Source organism: Pavona decussata, unplaced genomic scaffold, assembly GCF_977016875.1.
Source record: "Pavona decussata unplaced genomic scaffold, jaPavDecu1.1 SCAFFOLD_6, whole genome shotgun sequence".
Taxonomy (NCBI): domain Eukaryota; kingdom Metazoa; phylum Cnidaria; class Anthozoa; order Scleractinia; family Agariciidae; genus Pavona; species Pavona decussata.
In genome coordinates this window covers 3528449-3545000 of record NW_028145430.1, presented here as the reverse complement: position 1 = coordinate 3545000, position 16552 = coordinate 3528449, and the positions used below count along the sequence as shown (strand labels likewise).

At 38.8% G+C, this 16552-nt stretch overlaps 1 protein-coding gene and 1 pseudogene across 3 annotated transcripts; one reads left to right on the top strand and one right to left on the bottom strand.

Moving 5' to 3' along the window:
• The first annotated feature begins 894 nt into the window (after positions 1 to 894).
• On the top strand, positions 895 to 12332 carry LOC146489228 (uncharacterized). Of its 3 annotated transcripts, none has more exons than XM_085107287.1 (9): positions 895 to 1044; positions 3276 to 3412; positions 4056 to 4161; positions 5468 to 5562; positions 6644 to 6740; positions 8196 to 8294; positions 9209 to 9379; positions 10831 to 11008; positions 11742 to 12332. In XM_085107287.1, exons 1-8 carry the CDS (start codon positions 981 to 983, stop codon positions 11001 to 11003), a joined length of 942 nt encoding a protein of 313 aa, XP_084963413.1. In that variant the 5' UTR covers positions 895 to 980; the 3' UTR covers positions 11004 to 11008; positions 11742 to 12332. The 3 variants fall into 3 exon arrangements, with proteins under 3 accessions (XP_084963413.1, XP_084963420.1, XP_084963405.1); XM_085107294.1 differs by lacking the exon at positions 11742 to 12332 and adding an exon at positions 9668 to 9750 and having other exon boundaries at positions 10831 to 10998; XM_085107279.1 differs by lacking the exon at positions 11742 to 12332 and having other exon boundaries at positions 10831 to 11493.
• A 3174-nt stretch (positions 12333 to 15506) lies between these two features.
• On the bottom strand, positions 15507 to 16476 carry LOC146489227 (galactosylceramide sulfotransferase-like; annotated as a pseudogene).
• Positions 16477 to 16552: the final 76 nt, after the last annotated feature.

Sequence of the window (16552 nt, the reverse complement as noted above, 5' to 3'; positions counted from 1 at the left end):
ATTTAAAACAGAACTGCTGTCAATTTCCGTTGGTTTATGAATGTACGCTAAAGCAAGGGCTTAAGGTACTTTGCAAGCCCGTTCAGCTTCGCATTAGCCATGCTTGTTCGGGACCAGGTTTTAAGCCTTCTCAGTGAGCTGAAGGAACGCTCGCATATGAACAAGAGCCAACTGGAAGGGTCAACAGAAGCTATAAAGTGGTCGATATGTTTGGATAGAATTCTTCATTGCAATGGCTCATCGCAGATAAGACACGGGAATAATGGTGACCTTTGATGTCACGCGGCCTGTCACGGTTATGTCACGATACGTCTCCTTAATGGCCCCTCTGTAACCTTAAATCATTCGAAAAACCGCTACTCACAGTTCACATGAAACGAATTAACCTCATTAAAATGCTTTTCCCCTCAATTCATCCACCTTATATTAGCTGGTTTTATCTTAACCAATCCAATTTTTTCCAGGGATTATTTTCTCAATTAAACGTTTCTTCAAAAAAGAAAAAAAAAAGGCCAAAATCAAGACGAGGCAACTGCCTCGTCTTGCCTCATGCTAGCTACGGCCCTGGAGTTTGTGGCCTTTCCCCGTTCCCTGGTTCCCTTCTCCCTTCCCCCCTCCCCTCCCCCCCCCCCTCTCACTCCAATTGTGGAGAAAGTCACCTGGTGTTGGGTACTTTCTTGAAAATATCGCTGCTAATTTTCCAGTTTGCAAGATATCTCTTTTTTAGCTGGATGTTTTCCATTCTTTGGTAAGACTTTGTATTCCAACAATACTGAGGACAAACGGTGCTTTTTGTTGTGAAAACACGTGAGCGTGAGCCTGCGATAATCCCGAGCCATGCTCGCGCGCGACTCGCGTGCTCTTTTACGCGCGCTTTTTAAAAACGCGCTCAACGCGCTCAGGCTTGGTAGGCCCTCTATATATGGTAAATTGGTTTGTCTCGAACTGTGAACGATGCCTGCAAAAGTTTTCACTCGAAGATGTTTCGCGATGCACAAAATGTAGCTGTGCTGGGAGCAGGTTTGATGGGCACATGCATCGCAGGTGAGCAGAAAACGTTGTCAAGTCTTTGTCTACTGACTCTGTAATACGCCAGGAATGATTAAGGCACACCGGCCACAGGTCAAAAATCCTTCATTAATAACTGAGTAAGTTATTTGCACGTTATCTGTCTTGAATTGTTGTACACGGGACTGCTGGCTAATTTAAAGGAAACTTACCAGTGCATTATTTATTAAGAATACTCTGAAACTCTCTATCTCTGCTCTGTGACGTTGAGGTAAGACTTAACTGAGGGGAGAGGAACGGACGGTTAAATTTCTTTTCTCCCTATTTTTTTCCCTATTTTTCTCCCTCTTCCTCAATTTTTTCAGCCGTTTCTCCCTCCTCTCTGTTTTTTCACCTTTCTCCCTGATAAGTTTTTTAAGAGGCTTGTTTTATTTGCTACTTCACCGCAGTGCCTCGTTTCCACACGTCTTAAAAAAGAAGGAAAACATACGAAACACATTAGTCATGTCGTTATATCTTGTTCTTCCCATACTACATTTCGGTTTTGTCACGTAAGCTTGAAGCTTTCATGTTTACAACATTTAACTACCATGTAAAGATGGTAAAATAATGATTACAGGCCAAACACGGCTCCTATTGGTCGAGATAGGAAGAATATGACCTTCAAAGCTAATTTGACGTTTTTCAAAGATCTCCGTTTTCTGTACGAAAGCAGGGAAGGGTCTTTGTAGATCTCTCTTAGCAGAGGTTGATTTTCTATGAAGTGCCATTTACTCATCTGAATCGTTTTTAGATTAGGCACAGAAGGGCGATGTTCTGTAACAAACAGCAAAATGTTTTTGTGCCTTTTTTTGTTTGTTTTGTAGGACCGACATTCTTTCGGTGAAAATGACTTCTGAGAGAGTTTTAGTGGTAAGGTTATTGGGGTAACCTCTGTAGCGTAATCTCTGGTTGAATAGAGTAAAATTTTCTTCAAATGTTCTTTTTGAAGTGTTTTTTCTGAGAACTCGTAAAGCTTTGCCTTTGACAAAGCCTGTACTGGAAAGTTTCTGTCGGTTTGAAGTGCGTGCGCACTTAAAAAATAGATTTTTTAAAAAAATCTTTCGCCCTTGTGTACACATGTGGAAAGAAAAGTGATTTGGATGTTTGAAATTCTTTCCACATGTTCGTTTAGTTTCAGTTCATGGACCGCAGAGAGTGCCTTAATCGTAGTTTGTTTACATTAGTGCTTTTCCGCGATTCAAGCCGTTGAATTCTGCAAAGTTTGATTGCGGTAATGTCTTTTGGAAGCACTGATGTGGATGCAGTAAGTAGTCCTTCTTCATTCATAATATTATTTTCCTCAAGCAAGACTGCAGTTTCGATTCTGTCAGTGAATCTCATCAGTTGCTACTGTGGTAAGGTTTTGAGGAATGATTGTGAAGGATGGCTGCATCATTCCGTAGAAAGTGAGCTGTGCAGCCGTTTAAGGAGACTTTTTGCGATTCAATATTAAAACAATCTTCAGTAACACCGTAAACGGCTTTCACACAAAAATAACATTCACGCACCTTGATACTCAAAAAACTCCGAAACCTTCAGATTCGCTAAAACCGACACCAAACAAAAGAAGGCACAAAAGCCCGGAAATCAGACAGATCAGTGCGTCACTGCTCGGCCAAGACTGGGTACGGTGAACAAATGATGACCTTTCAAAACTCACAAGGGGAGGGCAAGAAATATTTGGATTACATGCGAGAACTCTTACATACACTTTAACTTGCAGTTGAGTAAATGAGTCAGTAAGGTCCTTGAATTAAGAGCTACTAAGGCCTTAAACATTCATGCTACATTGATTTGATGAAGATTCTCCGTCCTCCCTTTTTATGCTGGTTCTCTCGTCTCCCTATTTTTTTGCTTCCTTTCTCCCTCCTCCCTATCTTTTTTGGCCGTCTCTTCCTCCTCCCTAAACCGTTCCTCTCCCCTCTTAACTTGGAATTAAATCCAAACTACTTCACAGTCATCCATTTCTTGTTTTGTTTTCAACTTTATGACAGCACTAAATTTGCTTTAATTTCAATTCCTCATTCCATGTTGTATTTATTCCTTTTGCATGATACATGTACGTTGTAGGATTGGCCATGTGTCATTAAACAATATAAGATTATTGCATGTATGTCTGCAGGTTGTCAACTGAACTCAGTCATCAATAAGAGTGTACTGTTTTCACTGTCAATCTACCTGTAGGCATGCATTCATCAGAGGTTGTTGCTGATTATGTTCAATAGGTGAGCTAGCATACCATGGTCATCGGGTGAAAGTGTATGATCGAAGTAGACAAGCACTGGAACAAGCCAGAAATGTTCTGGAAGAACACAAGGACAAGCTGTGGCGCGAAGAGCTTATGATCACAATGAACTTTGTAGTAAGGCACCCCCCCCCCCCTACCATTACCCACATACACACCACTACCACTGCCCTCTGAATTCCCTTCCAGTTTTCATTTGTCTCAAAATGATTGTAGGAACAGTTTGGGGAACAGCTAAGAAACCCCCAGCCCACCCAAAAGAAAAAAACAAACAAACAACAAACGAAATGAATGGAAGCATTACAGTGACAGCCAGACTACAGTTATGAAATTCAAAATAAAATCTTGGAGTTGGTGAATGGCATTGTCTCCCAAAACTTTAGTGAAATTTTACTGCAAGTCTCACAGTTTTTTTTTTCATAACAAATATTTAGCATCCTTGATTTCTTTTGCAAGGCAAAAAAAGTCTTGAGTGATGGATCAGAGAATTCAGTCTGCAGTGTATGTTAAAGTGGTGAAGTGAACCCATGAATTTCCTACAGTAACTGTACTACTGAGCATTAGCCCTAGTATCAGGAAATGAGAGATCACACAAATGCAAAGAAAAAGATATTTCACCTCAACAGAATCGAACCCACAACCTCTATATTTGATCAACCATTGCTTGACTCACTTGCAGAAAGTGTGATAGTCATACTTGCCATCTGAGAAAGTCTCAAATTTATCATTCACCATCTGTAACCTATGCTATTTTTTTCAGGGTACAGTTGCATTTGATGAAGACCTTGAAAATGCTACCAGAAATGCAAAGTTTATTTTTGAAGCTGTCTTTGAAGACCTCAATGTGAAACAGAGTCTCTTTGAAAGTAGGTACATGATCTATTAGCCTGCGAACATAGGCGCACTCATGCCAACTCTCCCGGATTATCCGGGAGTCTCCCAGATACGGAACGAATCTCCCGGTCTCCCGTACGGGTGACTAAACCTCCCGGATAAAAGCGACTTGGCATCTTATTTGTATAATAGGCTAGTATTTCAACTCAAATGTTCCATAAATTTAAGAAATATTGTGTCATGGCTACATTTGCGTACCTGTCTTACCCAATCTGCCACAAACTTTGACGGAAACCAAAGAAAATACGCTTTTTGTCATCATTAGCTGTCATCATTGCAATATAAACGACTTTCTGATTGGATAAATGTTCAACCAATTAAAGAGCAGGACAAAAGAGTTCTAGTGTTGTGCGAATTTTGTGCCAACAAGGTGGGGGGGGGGGGGTAAGTGCATCAATTTTGCTTAGGGGGGAGGGTAGGGTAATAAGGAAGGGGGGCTCAGAAGAAAAAATCTCCAGATTTCAGATCTTCAGAGGTTGGCATCTCTGTAGGCATATTTCCAGCTGTCACTTCTCTCCATAGAAGGGACAGCCGGAAATACATCTGTGTTTGCAGGCTAATGATCTATGAGTTACTCAGAAATAGGAAGAAAATATCAAAATATTTCTGAGAGAGAGTTGAGCCCACAGGGTGATGATATATTTTATTTGGGATATTTGGAGTTGTGGTGCTTATTGGAGACAGATGCTTATTATGGATAGGGTTATTATTAGAGTATAGAAAGGGGTGCTGTTTTGACAAGGGGTGCTCATTCAATAGTGATGCCTCAGCTATTGGGAAAGGGTTGGAGTAGTGCTTATTAGTAAGTCAGGGTGTCATTTGGAGGGGATGACGTTGATTCATTATATTATTATTTATCAATTTGGTTTTTCACACCATTCTTGTGTTTCCATTGGCTAAAATTGACGCACAATTTGCAGGTGACAAAACTTTTTAACTGGTATAACTGGTAAATAATAAGGAAAAGTCCACACAGTGAGCGGTGATAAAATTTTAGAAATATCAGATTTGGCAGAAAGATGATTCTAATCAGTTCAGTTACTTTTTGACTTTTAAGACTTGGCTATGTTGTTTTGTGGAGGGTAGTTTCAGTTCACATCAATAAAGTTTTTCAGCAGAACTAAAGAAGAATGTTTATGTTTGCACTAATGCATTATAATATATTAGATTATAATATATTTTAACAGTTAAACTGCAAACTGCAGAAATTATGTACATTGTTTTTTCAAATAACTTTAAAAAATTAAAACATTATTGCAGCATTGTTTTTATTTGAAGGTGTATCTAGAATGTGTCAAAAAGAGGCTATTATTTCCAGCAACACAATTCAACTTGATGTCAGTGAAATTGCATCGAAAGCCAGTAATCCTGAGGTACAGTGTATGTTATATGTTATGATTTACAAATTCTACCAGCCCAATCATTCCCTGACCTACCAAGAATAAAACTTGATTATCACAATTACATTGATTGCATCTTTTTTTTCTAAAAAAAACTCTTTAAATCAATAATGCAAGATTCAAAGTGAAACTTGATTCAATTATAGACCATTTTCACAGTCTGTATTTCATTGGAACTAGCTACTAGTGAGAAATTTTTTTTTTTTTGAAAGTTTTTACTTAACTAATTATTAGTCGTCTAATCCCAGTGATATTCAAATAACAATAGTCCTAATTACCATGACAAAACACTGAAGGATTCTATTGTTTGTGATAAAATCATTATAATTAATAATAATAATAAATAATAATTTTATTAATTTCTATTGCGCAATTATCATTATGACATTTAGTGAAATTGGTCTAAGGCCAAATTTTGAATTACATTCTTTCAATGATGGGAAAATGGCACATTTGGGTTTGCGTGCAAATTCAGAGTTGATTTTGGGGGGAAATGCAAGTGCAAGACACTCTGTCCCAGAGGGGGGAGGTGGGGTACTGAGGTACATTAGCGATGAAGAGTTGTGAATGAGGCGAAGTTGTTTGACCCAAACTTATAGTCCAGTAGGCTAAAATGGGACCCATGGAAGTCCAACTGCTAAAAAGTGTATTCTTGGTATAAAACCCCTAAAAAGGTACCTGGGAAGTCTTTTTACTGCCAAAAAGCCCTTCAGAAAATTTCCCAATTCAAAACATCAACTTTGAATTCCCACACCCCCCGCCCCCCATCCCCCAGCATTTGAACTTTGAAGCCGATTAAATGTCAGGTACCCTTATTAGAGTTCCAAGGCCTCTCATTGAGGACAAATTAAATTTGGCTTTGACCAATCCCTTTTCATGTTTTGCAAACAGATCTAGAGGTATCATCAGATCTAGAATGATCATGTCACTGGGTATCCAGCATGCTATAAACATGGAACAGAGAAGAAAAGTTTACAGCCATCTGTATTATTCACTTGTTTGTCTTAAGCTCTTGTTTCAACAGGCTTATTGTATTTTAAAATTCCTTTTATAGCGCTGTGTTGGTATTAGATTTCTTTATCCAGTGTATGGTATTGCTGAAGTTGAGATCACACTTGCTCGGCAAACTTGCCAAGATTCTATACAGAAAGGTCAGTATGCACTGTTGTCAGCATCAACAGAAATTGACGGCAAATTGTCCCTTAATTTTTTTAGGTAAAGTGAGCATGTGAGAAAATTGCCTCCTGTGATGAGATGCAATGTACAGAGAAGCAAAAAATTAGGGAATACAGACAAAGCCAGAGCATTTGAATTATGTGTTGCTCTCACAATGTGAAATTCTGCATGGCTCTTCCTTGGAGTTCTACCAATCATTTAACAAATAGATTCCATTTTGCTGTGCGACTGTACTCTGATAATGTACAGATGACGGCAAAACATGGTGACAACAAAGAAGTACATGACCTTGAAGTTACCAAGTTTTGAAGTCCTCTGTGTTTCATCAGAGTGCAGATCCACGGCAACATGATATCCATTTGTTTTATACAATGATCGCTAATTATTTTGCCATGCTGAAAATGATTTTCTCGTGGTGGAAAATGATTTTGCTGTGGTGAAGATGATTTTGCCATGACACTTGTGGGCCACTGTAGGTTTCAGACGGTGCCTCCATTAACATAACATAACATAACATAACATAACATAACATAACATAACATAACATAACATAACATAACATAACATAACGTAACGTAACGTAACGTAACGTAACGTAACGTAACATAACATAACATAACATAACATAACATAACATAACATAACATAACATAACATAACATAACATAACAATATTAAACAATAAATAAAATCACAATAAGAACGCTATGAAAAGGAGTTCAGGAGGTGGACCCTATGTTAAAAACTCCCCTAAAAAAATAATAAATAATAAAAAATAAAAAACAAAAGCTGCATTAATTACGAACTACATTTGCATCAACTATATTACTCATGACAACTGAACTAAATTTGCATCACTTAAAACCTAAGGAGGATTAAAAGAGTAAATACAAACAAGGAATAAGAAAATTTTAAAATACATAAGTTAAAACAATTTAACAGGCTTTTTCTTGTAGAGCAAGTGTTCTCTAAGGAATTGATAAGGAAGAGTTTTCTTCAAAAGACCTCTTATCAGATAAACATTTGAAGGCTGGGTGCATTATGTGTTATAATTTATTATTATGTGCAAAAGTGTGGAAATATTTAATTTCCCTGGGAATTTTCCAACTTTTTACTGCTAATTTTCCTTGAGAATTTTATTGAATTTGGACACAGGTTAAATACTAGAAGGATTAAACATGGGTGCCAAAATTTATGCTGTAATTAAATTAGTTAACATATTGCTATTCTTTTGCTTCCCCTCCCAACAATTTTCAATTAACTGAGAGCAAGAAACCTGTCTCCTGATATTATCTACATGTGCTTGCTTTATAATTATTATTTCACTGAGATATTAAAGAAGTAAGAAATATTGAAATTGTGTATTCTTTATACCATGCAGATCTAGAATATTGTTGTTATCTAATGTTGTAGCTTGTGCCTTTTTACAGTCCGACAGTTCTTAGAAGGAATGGGTAAAACACTCTATTTTCGCTCTGGAAACAAGCCTCTTGTTCTAAGTCCTGCACAAGTTGAAGAAAGACACAAAGGTAAGGATGGGATTCATTTTGTTTAAAGTAGAAATTGAAAGCCGATCATTCCTCAAATCTGTTCCCAAGTTCCTCTCACTTCCTCCCTTGAGAGAGATTTAGTGAGTGGACCCAGCTGGGACAGGCTTCTTTAAGGCAGGAATTGAAAACTAGGGCAGCCTGGGAATGATGTTAATTATTCATTTCTGTAGTATGATTTTCTGCTCAAAGGATGTAGAGGAAAACTCTTGAAATTGTTTATTTTGAAATTCTGGTTGTAACTCTTATTTGCAAACTGTGTGTTACTTCTATACCCATTACTTCCTCGGTTTGTGTTCCTCAAGCTTACCGTATTTACTCGAATAAGCGCCGCCCCCGAACAAGCGCCGCCCTCGATTAAGCGCCGCACATGGAGCGGAATGGTTAATAAGCGCCGCCCTCGAATAAGCGGCGCAGCACCGGTGCGGCGATTATTTGAGTATTTCCATTAGATGATAAAAATACACTGTAATCGCTGCAATGCGGTTCTAAGCCAACAATGGGAATTTATTTTCATCAATAGTGATGTTTTCAGTTCGAAGTGAGTATATCTTGATGCTCTTTCATTTAGTTCTCTCTTCAAAATGTTCGCGTTCTTCAGTTCTTGCGTGAAGGCTGTAAACTTTGCCGGTAAGAGAAGCCCAACCTCCCTCTTTCTCTTCCCTGTAACTGTTGCAGTAAGGAGATTGTCAGCGTTTGCTTGTACAATCAAAATGTTTTGGCTTTGTGGTATGAGCCTTTTAATAAGCGCCGCCCTCAAATAAGCGCCGCCCTCGAATAAGCGCCGCACAGGAGACACGAAAAATTAAATAAGCGCCGCGGCGCTTATTCGAGTAAATACGGTATTTATTTTATTGTTTGTGTGACATTATTTATCTGCACTATTTTATTCCCAGCTCAAAGGCAGAGGCTCCAAGCTCTGTTACAGGATGGCCGTATCCCTGCACCACAGGTGCCTAACCTTGCTGCTAGCCATAGAGGCTTGCATTCATCACACGACCATCGGGATCATGATGTCAGTAATGTATCACCTCAGCAACAACCAGATCAGAGGGAAGCAAGTTTAGGTACAGTTTGTGACCAATCTATCCTTTTTCTGCGTTGCTTGAAAATTAGAACTCATAATACATTGTAATATTATTTATGATGACGCAACAAGTTTTTACCAGGTGCTGGGTAGCCTCCCCCACCTCCCGACAAAGAATACAAAAGAAAAGCTTTAAGGAGGCTCACAAAAGTTTTTCTGTCCTTGGGGTGGATCTTTTCAAACTGGAATCTCGCCTAGCCTACAAGACAAAATTTGATTTCCCTCATACTAAATACGATTCAATTTTATTTTTTTGTTGGTTTTCAAGGAACAGCTGTTGACACCTATGAAGCTCAATGTACCTTTAGAATGTTTTGCTACAATAAAAGACCTTTGGACAGAAATGAGAAGGTGACAAGATTTATTTTTCTTTAGATTTTAACAAAAATTGAGAGAGTGACCAAAGTCAGCCCCTAAAAATCAATTCTTTATTATTTTACTTGGAAATGCTCTTATAGATGTTTTTTCTGTTTGCCCACAAGTTGACTAGCTTGGGTAGTTCAAATTTTGAAAGCTCATTGTAAAGGGTCAGACTAGGTTTTGAGGTAATCAACGTTATTTACAATGAAAGGATTTGCGTCACTGTTACTATGGTAACAGCTGTCGCTGGTGCAGTATGAGCAAAATCAAAGCATGGATTCCATGCGAAATTTTGAAAAGATCCCCTCCTAGGCCAGAAAAACTATTGCGAGCACCGTTTTAAGTCTTACGTTAAGCCATAGGCCCCACCGTTATTAATGTATAAAAAACTGCACATTCTCATTCCCCCCACATACAGTAACAATCTGCAAAAACGAAACTACGGATTAAGAATCTCCTGACTGAAATTTGACCATTAATAAGGTGTTTCAATACAGTTTTTGAGAGACCATAACTCCCTTTTTCAACCGGCTTTTTGGTAGTCTTTACACCTGCCAGTTACTGATTTTAGATCAGTGAAGTATGTCAGGATTGATATTTTAGTAAAATAAATACAACCGTGACGACGATAAAGAAGTTTTAAATCAGTAAATCGTGAATTCTGTGCATTCCAGATTTGAATTAGAAAAAGTGATACAAAAATCTTGAACCATGGTATATGGAAAGAAAAATACAAAAAAAAAAAAAAAAATTAATAAAATGATTCCCAAAGATTCAAGTTTGCTCCACGTTGCCAATTTGTTTCTCTTTACTACATATATAATGTAGTGAAGTGGAACTGGTGAGTGGGGTGGGGGGGGGGGGGGAGAGGTTGCAGCAGTAGGAAAAACAAGCATTACATTCCCAGTGGGGCCGTAGTTGTAGTTAGTGTGTCTATTTGTTCTATTTGCTCTTGCGACAGAAAACAGGTTAAGTTCCAAATCTCTGATCTACCTGTGAGCCATGTGCTTTACTGTAACTGTTGTCATGCCTCAGTGTTGCAGTTTTGTTTCTGTTTTTTCTTATCAACAGGAGCTCACAATGAGTGTGTAGTGTGTATGGACAGTGAACGAGACAGTCTGTTGGTTCCTTGTCATCATTTATGTGTTTGCACGACATGTGCAAACACTTTGAAAACAGATCATGGACTCTGCCCAGTCTGCCGGCTAAACATTACTGGAGTTATACGTGTGTATCAGCCTTAAGACTGAACAATCCATACATTGCAAACATTCTTGATATTTTTACACACAACGAATTATTATCCTGTCTTTAAATATTTAACGGGTCAATTTTCGCGTCACGCCAGAACATGGGCTCCAAGCAATGTAAATGGAAAAAACTATGAAGTGTTTCCCACCCTTTGTGCCACTGGGCGTAAATGCTAATGATGACGAAAAGTGTGAATTTGCTAAGCAATGTAAAAAATATATTTAAACAATATTATTGTATTAGCGGTCACTTTAATTCAATTTAAGACTCTAATAGAGTCTTCAGTAAATTCATGCATGTGGCCGCCATTTTGAAAGAATAATAATTATCTCATTCTGTAGGTGACTCTTAAATGTGCTGATGTTATTCAATGTAAACTAAGTTAAGTGAAAGTTGTAAGTAATGGCTTGGAGTAAGAGAAGGAGAAACGATGTTAAAGAGCGTATGCATATTTGCCAACCCTCCCCCTTTGAATATACCCTATTTCAATGGTAATTTGTTTCTTTACATTAGTTAACTAGTAATAATCGATGATCTCGATCCCAGGCTCTCTCTCCTTTGCTAAGTTGGTGATGATGTCATCGGCCCCTGCAAAATCTGCGAAGGATGCCATATACGCGTCACAAGATCCATTCATTCATTTATTCACTGAACCAACGTTGTCCCATACAATCTCGACTCCAATCTGTATAAGGAGTGCGTTCTTCCTACGTGGAACGTAGTTACTTTTGGACCAAAAGCAACCAACATGTGTCCGTTTTTATAATTATTTTGATTCACTCTCTCCACATAAAGCTTCTTCCAGGCAAACTGCTGAAACCTGTGAAACTGTATACGTGCAATGTTGGTACGAGGAGTTAAATATTGTTACAATATAGCTTGAATTGATTACAAGCGTGTTCTGACAGGTGCTTTTTCAGTTTTCCACTTCTTTATTTGCCTTGCAAAAATTTCATAACACTAAGGCTGCAATAACCCAGCCTTTGCGACAATAGTCATGACACGCAACTATGCCTATTTCATCTCCGTATTAAGGGGGGACTTAATCTAAATTTGAATGAAATTTGAAGAGGTTTTAAGAAGGGATGGAAGAAAGAAAATGATTTTTGGAACACTAACAGACAATTGATACCCACGCAAGAGCACCCCAGGTTGCTAGTGGACTAACTTGCTGTCCGTCTATTAATTATTAACTACAAATTCTAATTTTAAAACTTCACTAAATCTTCAATATTTCTTATTTCTCTTAATTTTACCAATCCTTCTAGAAAAACTATCTCCTCCCAAATATACCCAACAACCACCCAAAAATTCACAAAGCACCCCACAACATAGGTTCACGAAGCCTCCCACGCAGTCGTTTTTAGGGGACTCGTATTACCTCCTCCCCGTTCTGAGGTCAAGGTCAACCTTCCAGATTTTAGAAGGTTCACTGTGATTGGCTTAGCGGCGGAAAGGAATGTGGCGCTTGGGTAAGCAGGCGTTTGTGGGGAGGAGGTAATACGAGTCCCCTAAAAGCGACTGCGTGGGAGGCTAAGAGATTTTGGATTGCTTGAAAGGTGAACTGTGGAGGATGTTTATGGTGACTGTAAAGTCATAAAGATGGACTGTGTTGGTCATGTCCAGAAGAGGATGGGCAAACACCTACTAAATCTGAAGGCTAGGACTAAAGGTAAACTGGAGGATGGTAAGCCAATAGGAGGGCGTGGTAGGCTTATTGAAGTGAAAATTAAACAGCTTCAGAAGTACTATGGGTTGGCTATTCGCCAAAACACTCTATCAAAGGCAAATCCCTCAGATAGAGAAGTTGATGTGGCAGTTTATTCCATGAAAAAGAACATTATTGCCATTCTTAACCACAGTGTTCAATCAGGAGATCCTGCCAAACAACATCGCTTCTGTCCTCCTGGAGAAAGTTCTTGGTGTAAGTGGCAGCAAGATTCAGCAACAGGCACATCCACCTACAATGCTGCTGACTGTTTGCCTGAAGTCTTTCTTGAAGTCTTGCGACCCACATTTATGACTTTAAGTGACACCAAGCTTCTAGAAAGATGTGTTCGTGGGACAACTCAAAATCCAAATGAGTGCATCAACTCTATGGTTTGGGTTCGATGCCCAAAACATAAACATCATGGGGCTAAAGCAATCCGTTGTGCTGCAGCATCTGCAGTGTGTCATTTTCACAGAGGAGCAGAGAGCAGGAAAAGGATAATGGATAAACTTTCTATTCCTGGTGGTGAACACACCAGCCATGCTTTTGGCCTCAAAGACAGGAAGCGGTTGCGAAAGGCAGATTTGCAAGCTACTGCTAAGGAGAAGAGACGGCGACAGGGTCTTCAACTTGTGCGCACGCGGCGGGAGGAAGCCCTTCGTGAGATGGAAGGCGTGACTTATGCATCTGGAGGCTTTTAGATGCTACCCTAGTGTTCTGGGAACCAAATTGTATTCAAATTTTACTCATTACTGTTGAAACGTTATGACTATTGCTATTTATTTTGATTGCTAAACTTTGAGGCTGTTTTTCTCAAAATGCCGATTTTGGTCTTTGAGAAAAGATATCTCAGGAAGGATGTAAGCTTTTGAACTGAAATTTTCAGGATTACTAGTTCTTAATGAGTTGATTGGGATGAATGAAGGAATTGCCCTTAACATTTTTAGAAGAGAAATTGTTGGAAAAAAAATTTTATGGTTTTGATTGCGCAACTTTAGATGAGTGTCAATGACTAGCATTTTGAAATTTTGGAAATTCCTTCATTCATCCCAGCTAGCAATCTGTTTGCTTTACAATTATAGAAAAAAAAACCTTTTCCCCTTGAAATTAACTTTAGAAATCTTTTCTCAAGTACATATAGGTCAAGCGCAGCATGTGGTACACTTAAGAGACCAGTGTCAAATTACAGTTGGTAATAGTGCCATAAAACATACATATTTGAAATCTACAAGCAACACGCTTTCCAGTGATATATAGTTTGTCAGGGTTTTGTTTAAATCTAGGCTTGGTACAATTGTTACAAAAAAGGGCATTTTTCAGGTAAAACCCCCCCTTAAAGCCATGTCAGGTGGCGGGAAAATGGCGTTTAGGTTGAATCCCCCCTTAATAGAATACACACGACACACACTTTATCAACACTCCCTTTTAAATACAATACTTATGTGAGGTTTTCATTTCCACACAGGACCACTGTTTTCGTGTGGTTGAGTTTCTTTGCGCTAGGTTTAGTTTTAAAAGTGTGATTGCAAGTTTCATCTTATAGTATTTGGCCTATGAAGCTATTGGTAACGTCAGTGTGAACGTCGGACAATCTTGAACAGATTTAAATGAGAAATTAAACCCCTCTTCCCCCCAAAATCAATGATGAATTCGCACGCAAAGCAAAATGCGCCATTTTCCATTATTGAAATGGTGGGAGGGGTGGGCTCAATTTTTTATTTGATCTGTCCAAGATTGTAGATCGACTTCGTAAGTATTAAGTGTAGATAGAGGATCCTCGAGGCAGGCCGCCATATTTTTTCCAATATATTTTTTAATTTATTCCAGCCTCGTGCCTAGGATCTTCGCAATCATCCAAAATGGCGGTTCGGACATTTTGCTGGGGACGAGGTTGCACTCCGCATCAAACGTCGCCCAAGAGCTGAGTGGCCGTTTCACCGCACACTCTTCAGTTTCTACACCCTGGTCAAGAGTCTGGTAACACGCGCGGATAGCACGTGATCGTTGTGGCATGCACGTAAATAGTGCAAATTAACTGTGAACGAGTTTCTCTTCTTCAGTTGTTTCGTTTTTTGGACTCTGACCCCTTTGTTTATCGATTCGAGACCGGCGATCATTGCATGTTACTTGTTATTACATTTTTGGCACTCAAAGCTTTCGAATCGTTGCTTTGGAATCATCGGGTACAACGGCTACTCTATCATTCATTCAGTTTTGCTTGCAGGATCAGTAAATTTTTACCCGCATTGAAGTACACTAAAACTTCAAGCTGAAGCTGATTCGGTAAATGTTGACAATTTGATTCATTATATATTGTCGGCAATTTCCGAGCATTTCCGAAACCGGCAACTTGGTGGTATTCGCTCGGATTGCATTATATTGACGACCGAGACTAAACTTGACAGAATAGACACAAGCTAACAAAAGGAATCAATCTTTTGCTTCACCTTGTTTTTTCATATTTTATGTGAAGGCCCCCTGTGATTCCATGCTCACTTTCAAACAATCAACAACTCCTCTTGCTATACTCCATTTGTTCTGATTTTGACTGACTACCTGAACCTGAAGCCATCAGAAAGTTGAAAAAACGTCACAAATGAATAAGTGACAGTGGTATTGCTCAGAGCACGCAGCACTGTAAGGCCAAACAACTCAAACATTATACCTTCTAAGGCAACAACCACCTTCATCAACATAACTTCATACTGGTTATGAACAAAATACGTAAAGGCTGGGTTTGAATTAAATCATTATTAAAGCATCTTTATTGTAAACGCGTGATCCAGTTAGTTAAACAGCAATGTCAACAGCTTCTTCTTGTTCGATCATTTTTTTGCGAAGATAATTCAGATAAGGAATCTCGTTCATGTTAATTTTGCTACAGGTCTCCTTCAGTTCTTTGCCGTGACATTTGGTTTAACTACGTAACCTCGAACTAGCTTACCATCAAATGGTCTGGTCAGAAAATTTCCTTCTTGTAAACACGCTGTCTCAATTGATTGTATTTTCTTTCGGAAGAGCGCCAGATCTTCAAAGAATTCCGGACCTTTCTCTTCTATCATTTTCTACAGCGTTTGATTGAAAACATTGTACAACAAGACATCTGCCAAATTCAACTTCCGAATAAGCTCCTCTGTGAGACTTGCAATGTCCTGTTTTTCATGGTCCATCCTTTCATTAAGTTTGAAATACAAAATGTCCTCGATTTCCCAGCAAAAACGTCTTTTTAGGAGCACAAGAGACTCATCGAAGTATTCCATTAGTAACACAAGGTCGAATTCTTGGTGAAGAAAACGGATGTAGTTATCCACCGCGGTGAGATTTCCGTGATATGCTGTATGAAGTTCAAGGTCGAATAACGCTGGGTTCTTGAGCAATTTAGCCTCTCCCTGTCGTTTGTTCGAATAAAATTCGGCATTTTGAAGAAAATTCTCCAGTGGTGACGTTGCGTTTCCTGATACTCTTAACTGTTTATCAACATGGAAATAGTTGAAGACAGATTCAAATTGTTTAGCTGGTTCCCGGAGCATTGTGATGTAGCGGGTTGTTTTCTTTGGAAAAAGCCAGTGCATCGGGCCCTCGTTGTATCTGGAGTGATTGCAAAGAATGTTTGGTGTTCTTCTTGTTAGCATAGTGGAGTTAAGAAAAAATGGAGTAGGCCAGAAAAAACTGGTCTGTCCGCTGACAGGCAGGGCAAAGACCAAATCCCTGCTATCACCATAGCGGTTTAAGATATTAGTCAGTGTGTAATCAAACCATTGTCAGGCTGTGGATCCGGAAAGTCACAGATTCATTCCTTCAAAATATGGCCATAAATGTAAAAAAATAAAA